Genomic DNA, 7,745 nt, shown 5'->3' with positions numbered 1-7,745 from the left:
TAAAACCACTATCCCCTATGACTGTGCACTTCCAATCTTGGTTATGTTTCCAACAGGAATGAGTGCATAAATCCATCAAAAGATATGCACCTGACTGTTCACGGCTACTTTGAAAATACCCTCAAACTGTAAACAACACAAAAGTTTAAGTTGTCGTATAGCAAACAATGGAGTACTTATCAATGGCGGAAAAAACTATTCTCTGTGGGCATGTGCTTTTCTCCCTGTCTCTCCTGCTATTGCTGACTAAGGAATAATCAAGATCAGTTTTTGAAGACTAAGGGGAAAGGAAAAGGAATTAGCAAAGATATAGGAAAAACTATACCGGTATTCTGAAGCCAGATACACTGCAATTAGACAGAAAATAACAATGAGAATTATAGATACAAAAGGTAATTTTCAATACAAGGTAAGAAACATGTGTTTCTATTAAACAGGATATTGTCTGCAATGCGTATAGAAAATTTGTAATTTGTTTTAGTCTTCAGGTGCAACTTTACAAAAAGAGCCAGGTGGTATAACAGAATATTTTCCCAAGTAGTCACATAAACATTTGTCTTCCAAAATAGATAAACCTAATTAAGTCAGAATTTTTCTTCAGAAATATTTGAGTCACCAAACTTAGATAACTATGCATCCAAGATTGCAGCATCTGAGACAGTAAAACAACCCATGCAAAGTAATTAAGAGAATTTTTACAAGAATGTATTGGCAAATTTTCTTCATCTCGGACCCCTAGTTACCATAACCGCTAGGCCAGGGGTGGAGGAGTGGAGGGCCCTGGGACCGGGGAACAGCGTTGACCCCAGCCCCCAGGGAAGCCGAAGCTGATTTCCTCTCCTGACAGCACACCCCCGGCCGTAATGCTGCACGTTTAGACCCAAGTGTACGCCTGGCCCCGCCAGCCCCGCCCTCACAGCGTCGGCCGCCGTGTCTCTATGGAAACGGCCCCATTTGGGCGCAGCGGAGACCACAATGGCGGAAGGGGAGCAGGGTGATTTGGAAGGGTACTACTTCAGATACCTGCCTCAGAAAACCTTCCAGTCTCTAAGCACCAAGGAGACCACTAGCCGGCTCCGCCAGTGGTGAGAGACCTAGGGGCAAGAATAGAAGAGCCCCTTGTCTTTCCCGGCCGTGGAGACGTGGGCCGGATTGGGGCGGCCCTATCTTGGGTGAAACCGCGAGGCAGCAATGACACACGCGCAGGGGTTCTGCGGGTGGGACTGGCCGAATGTGTTCTTAGGGGTGCCAAGGCGAAGCTGACTTTTTTTCCTTCCTCTGCTCCAGGTCCATGCTGGGCAGAATCAAGGCACAGGCGTTCGGGTTTGACCAGGTGTTTCAGGCCTACCGGAAGGATGATTTCGTTATGGTTGGTATGGGCGTTGGAGATTTCTTGCGCCTCTACTACTTTTTATTTTTTTTTCCCCCCCACTTAGGCATAGATTCTTGTTGTGCACACTCGATTACTTAGTGATGTCGTTTTCTTGGAGCTTGAGAATAATGAAAGATGCAGGTGATAAATTTTAAAAGGATCTTTTGTATTTCCCATCACCATACTTTTGCCCATCTGCTGTATCCTTCCACAGAGACCTTTACTATTTTGGAAAGTCAGTGTCTTTCTCTCTGGGGAATCAGTCTCTACCTCATTTTTTAGTATTATTACCCAGCTTTATCACCAGCTTTAATTACTAGGCTTAGCTTCAAATTACTTTTGGTTCCTCAAAATCAAATCAGCCTTTGTGAGAGCAGGCTCTACGAGCAGTTCCAAATGAGGAATTCCAAAAAAAGGAATAAGTCTTTTAGCTACTAGACATGAGTGCTTTGAAAAGGGAAAAACCTGAAAGTACACGTTCGGGTGCATTAGTTAAAATTCATTCATGTTACTTTAATTCCTGGGTGTTTTCTCCTCAGTCGAATGGAAAATAATGTTATGATCTGTGATATTATCTTTGCCATTCTTGTCCTCAGGCATTGATTTATTCACTCATTCTCAAACACTTCCTAAGGGCCTACCATGTGCTAGAAATTCTGTCAAGTGCTGGGGATACAAGACCTAACAAGACAGACAAGCCTGGCTTGCAGGGACCTTACAGGCCTGTGGCAAGGCTGCCAATAAGTACAGTGAAGAAAATAGCCTAATTTATAAAGTAAAATATTTACTGTGACAGTATATTAGTTTCTCAGGGCTGCTGTAGCAAAGTACCACAAAAGAGGTGGCTTAATACAACAGAAATGTACTGTCTCACAGTTTTAGAAGTGAGAAGTTAAAAGTCAAGGGGACAGCAGGGTTATGCTCCCTCTGAAATCTATAGGGAAGAATCCTCCCTAACCTTCTCCTAACTTCTAGTGGTTGTCAGCAGTCCTGGGCACTCCTTCACTTGCTGCTACCCCTGTCAAAGTCACTTAGCCCTCTCCTTTCATGTGGCTGTGTCTGTGTCTCCTCTTTTTATAAGAACAGTAAATATTAAGGGCCCACCCTACTCCAGTAAAACATCATCTCAACTAATTATATGTGCAACAATCCTGTTTCCAACTAAGATCACTTTCTGAGGTTCCAGGAAGGACATGGATTTTGGTGAGCACACTAATTCAATCCTTAACAGAGGGTAAATGGGTTAAATGTCTATTTTTCTTTCCCTAAGATAGTGTTATAATGTTAATATAATATAATGCTATTATAACACTGTTGATGACATTTCTCAAATATTCATGGTTAGATTTTTATAGTTTTATACTTTTCATTTATGCTAGCACTGGCTCTCCCTTTAATGATTTTTTTTTTTAAAGAAGAAGATCAGGATTTAATTCACTGAATTTGAGAGTACTATGAAAATTTTAATATAAGTCACTTATTCTTACTATATGCCCTGCTGGAAGTTGTTAAAAAGATCTGACTTAGCTTGCAAAGCTGATAGTTTTGGAAGCTAGAAATGTAAAGTATTCTTTATAACATAATTGCCATAATGGGGAATATATCAGGTGCTCTAGGCACAAGAAAAAAGACCACTCAATGGTGGGGCATTGGTGTTGGGAAAAATTTCATGGAGGACATTATAGAATTCATTCGGGTTGTGCAGTAGACACAGAGTTCATCAGTAGATTCAAGACTCATCCATAATGCACAACCAATTTCCTTAATACCAGGCAATTTTTTCTAATATTCAAAATCTTAATGTTTGTCCTATTTTTTTTTCCTGTCAGGTAAATGGCATTATTTCCACATTTCAGTGCAAAGAAATGTGCTCATACAATGATTTTTACTCACGTAACTAATTTGAAGGAAATAAAGCACTGTGGCTAAGAGCATGGCCCAGCAGGGGATTTCCATTGAAGCTAATGAATCTTCGGGGCCCCTCACTCAAGCTTCTCCCTTGTGGAAGCCCCTTCCAAAGAACTCTTGACTCTACCAATATGGTCACATGGTCATATGTTTTTGAAAATTTTCAAAAACAGATGTTTTTGTATTCTTAGAGCCCCTAAAATTATGTAAGCTTTAAGGCCATATAAAACCTGGATCCTCTTGATTTGTCCTCTAGTTAGCTGTCTGTGTTCAGATTCCAGTTCTGCCACTTACATGATATTGGGCAAGTTACTTAATTTTCTTCGGCCTCCATTTATTTTTCTGCAAAATGACACATAAGTATGTTTGAATATAAAAATACTACTGAATATCTGGGAGAATTGCTATGAAAATTAAAGAAAATAATATATGCAAAATACTTAACAAATACCTGGCTCATATTGTTAACATTTGTATACTACTTTACAAAGTGTTTTTCTATAGCAATAGTAACTACTGTTTGCTAGATTAGCTTTCAGCACTTTTTATTCATTTGTCACTAATCTTTATAACAATCTGGTAAATTTGGTGTTTCAAGCCCCACTTTAGAGATGAGGAAACTAAGGCTCAGAATGGTTAAATAATCTGTGCAAGAATGTCCAACAAGTGGCAAAATCCAGGCCTTCTGACTTAAATATCCATGTCATTTCTACAATACTATAAAACATCATAACTAAACAAAGGGTATTGCCTAAACTAGAATTCCAGATATTGGATTTTTCCTTTCAATTTAAAAACAAATACTGTTCCAAAGTTCATATGTGAAGTAGTAAATGGTTGGAAAGAAGGAAGGAAACATTCATCCAGCAAACATTTCTTTAGTTCCTAGATCTGTACAGATAAACAAGACAATTAAGGAGAAGGAAGCACCAAAAATTGCATTGCAGAGTGAGCATTGATAGCAGATGTCTCATGTGCACAATGTACTGTGGTGACACAAAAAAGAAAGTGATTGTTTTTGACTGAGGTGGTCAGAGGAGGGTTTCCAAACGACAAGTCACTTGAAAGATGTGAAGAAGTTTGTCAGATAGACAAGTGGGGCTCAGATAGACAGCATTAGAAAGATGGGTGGAATGATACTTTAGAAGAACTTTTTGAGCTATGCAAAAGAGTTGGAGCTTTATCTAGCTAATGAAGAGTAACTGAAAGGCTTTCATCAAGACAGCAAAATGTAAAATACTGAGATCACTGTGGCAGAAGTATGGAGGGTAGATAGTTAGGACTGAGTCTGGAAGCACTGAGACAGTATATAGTGATGGTCTCATTTAAGATAGTTGCACCAAGAAAAAAAAAGTAGCACCAGAATGGCCCAGAGAGATATTTAGGAAAAAGGCAATACACAAGTACTGATAAAATCCTGAGAGTAAGAACTGAGGCAGAGGGGGACACGTAGGACAGCTAAGTTTCTGATTTGGTTTACCAATGGCAGATGATACCATTAAACACATAGGAAATGCAAACAAAATGAGTTCAGTTTTAGGCACACTGAACATGAGGTATATCTAGGTGGCAATATCCTAGACAGTTGAATATAAGATCTCACTTTGAATCTTAAGGGAGCACTGGGCTCAGAATACAGTGTTGGCATCTTTACCATAGGATTCGGGATAATGAGGGGAATCTTCCACATAAACTGCAAGGAAGCTCCTTAATTAACAGAGCTTTCCTAGGGTCTGCACAACACTTCTGCTTACCTTTCATGACTAGACTGCATACACCTCATGGCCACATACCACAGAGACTAGGAGTGCAGACTTTTAGCTGAGCAAGCAACTTTCCCAAATAAAATTGGGATTCCTTAAGGGAGAAGAGAGGATTAATATTGGATCAGAAACCAGCAGTGTGCCATATAGATGATATAGTCAAGTATGTACTTCTATTTCATATATGCGGCATATAGTAGATATACAGTAAAAATTATGTAGAAAATAATATATTAATTTAGAAATACTTTCAAATATTTTATGAAACAAGTTTATTTAAATCTTCACATGCATTTTATCATCAGTATCTTTGTTATCACCATAATTAGTTTATGAATATCTAATATTTTTTTCCAAAACACATCAGCTTTCCTAAAGCTATTTGAGATGCAGAGAATCCCTTCTAATGCCTCATTGGAAATTCTCTAACAAACCCAAAATACCATTTGCATACATTAGGGTAGGGTGTTTTTTTAAAGTTCTTTAGATCTATAATTTTAATCCCAGTAGCATAACCACCATAGTCCTTTATGAGGGGCCTTCATGAAGGCTTACTTCCATTGGCTCCAGATCAATTCACTGCAGGCCACTTAGCCTACTTCCATTTATAGTGATACCTAAACATAATTGTAAGTTGTCATTCCCCAGGAAAAATTGCTAAATCTTAATTAAATGTCCCCCTTTTACTGATTTATACAGAAGACCTCTTAAAAAGCATTCAAAACCAGTGCTGACTGAGGTTAATCCCAGCTTGTTACTTTTCAAACATGTATGTTATATAAACTAAAATAGTTCCACATACCCTCTTTACTCTGAAAGACTTTGTAAAGTCATAAGGCAAATTTTTTTTCTGAGGAATAATTTTGAGGAAAACTTTATGTAATTGAGTGTGTGTGACACCTATAACATGTTTATCTTTGTCCTCCATCACTAAACGTAAACTCCATGGGAACAGGGACATTGTTTTGCTTGGCAAAGTGTAGACACTCACAAATACTTGTTGAATGTATTCATCTTCACCCTGAACTGTTCCCTTTCTCATTAAATGACATTCATTTGCGTGGTGCCTTCATGCAAAATTTCCAGGAGTCATCTTTGATTCCTCTGGCTCCCTTTGTCCCTGCCTCCTAAATATTCATTTAATCCATCTATTTCTGTACTTCCCTACTTGCTATGGGCTTGACTCATGTGAGTATCAGACCTTCCTGGGTTACAGGAGAAGCCTCCCTCCTGACCACTCTCTGACACCTTTCAATTCATTCTCTTTACTACAGCCAGAATGAACTTCTAAAAATAACTCTAATCACTTTTTCTCTGTTTTAATTCCTTAAATGTCCTTTATTGCTCTTAGATAAAAATACTGATCAAGCTAGGTCAATCTTAGATCAAGATAAAAATTTTTGACTTTTGACTTACAAGGTCTACACTCCCCAACCTCATCTGACCATTACCTCTCAAATTCTAGTCACACTGAACCTCTCTACTTTTCTTGAATGGGATGCCCCCTCCTTTCTCACATGAAGGACCATAAATTCACCATTTCTCCACCTTAAAAAAATATAATCTTTCCGGTATCATGCTAGAACCAGATCAGCAGAGCATGACTGCTAAATTTTCAGGGATCTTTGCTAATTGCTAAACTGGTAGCAGCTTAGAATCCACCTTGGAAATCAGCAGATGCTATGAATCAGGACTTTTTGTGGGAGAGGAAGGAGTATCAGTTGTTAAACATTTACCAGTATGCGCCTTTGCCCAGCTACCTGCTACTCACCTTTCCATCTAAACCTAAATGTTCTTTCTGCATTAACCTTTCTTCCCAACATCATTAGATTAGATCTTCCTATTATGTAATTCTATAATACCTGGCGCTTCTTAATAAAAATCATGGATGTTAGTAATATCTCCCTTCTCAGTCTGTAAACTCCATGAGGGCAGGAACTGTGTCCATTGGATTTTGGAGTTAGCAAGTCAAGTGTATTTTTAATTGAGTAATGGGAGCAGGAGCCAGACACAGGAATAACTGGTAGAGAGGTGAAATAGATGGATTCCTATTCAGAAAGCTATTTAGGAAAAGAGTGATAGCTTGAAAGGAATGTTGAAATAAGAGAAATATTTATTTAAACAGTCTAAGCACAAAGAACAGTTCATAGAGTCAACAATCATTCTCTATTCTCATCTAATCTTATCCCCTACCTTCTCCACCTGCCTCCCATTCCCACAACACTGCAGCCACCACTTCTGAGGTTACTTTCATTAATGTTTTGGTATATATTCTTCCATACTTTTCTTTACATTCAAATAAATAGAGGCTGTATCTTGTTTTTTATCATACACATTACTCTTAAACTACTCTTTCTATCCAAAAGGCTTATGGTTTTCCTTCAGAGTCAATACAGCAGATGTTTATTGAGTAACTGCTATGTGCTAGGCCCCGTTCTGAGTCCTGAGAATATAGCAGTTAGTAAGAAAAACAGGGCTCCTACTTTTGTGGAGCCTACATTCTATCCTAATACGTACTTTCTTTTCAGTAACAGAATACCATCTAGTGTAAATGTACTGTAATTTATTCAACCGTTCTTCTGCTGATGGACACTGAAAATCTGTTTCCAGGTTTTTACACTGCAAATAATGCTATAAAAAATTCTTATATTGTACATAAATCTTAATCTGTCAGTGGTTTTATTTCTGCAGGACACATACCC

At 38.4% G+C, this 7,745-nt stretch overlaps 1 protein-coding gene across 4 annotated transcripts in view; it reads left to right on the top strand.

The window, feature by feature from the left end:
* The first annotated feature begins 946 nt into the window (after positions 1-946).
* The window catches only part of CFAP300 (cilia and flagella associated protein 300), a 29,718-nt gene continuing 22,919 nt past the window's right edge, over positions 947-7,745 (top strand). For 2 of the 4 annotated variants that reach the window (XM_045818131.1, XM_045818133.1), the window contains exons 1-2: positions 970-1,085; positions 1,288-1,369. In XM_045818131.1, the coding sequence (XP_045674087.1) occupies positions 976-1,085; positions 1,288-1,369 (192 nt within the window). In that variant the 5' untranslated portion in view covers positions 970-975. Of the gene's footprint in view, positions 1,086-1,287; positions 1,370-7,745 lie in introns of all 4 variants that reach the window. The other 2 variants (XM_045818132.1, XM_045818130.1) reach the window with 2 other exon arrangements.

Source organism: Phyllostomus hastatus, unplaced genomic scaffold (assembly GCF_019186645.2).
Source record: "Phyllostomus hastatus isolate PE091 unplaced genomic scaffold, TTU_PhHast_1.1 phas_scaffold_317, whole genome shotgun sequence".
NCBI lineage: Eukaryota > Metazoa > Chordata > Mammalia > Chiroptera > Phyllostomidae > Phyllostomus > Phyllostomus hastatus.
The sequence above is the reverse complement of the archived record's forward strand: the minus strand, read 5'-3'. Positions and strand labels throughout refer to the sequence as shown.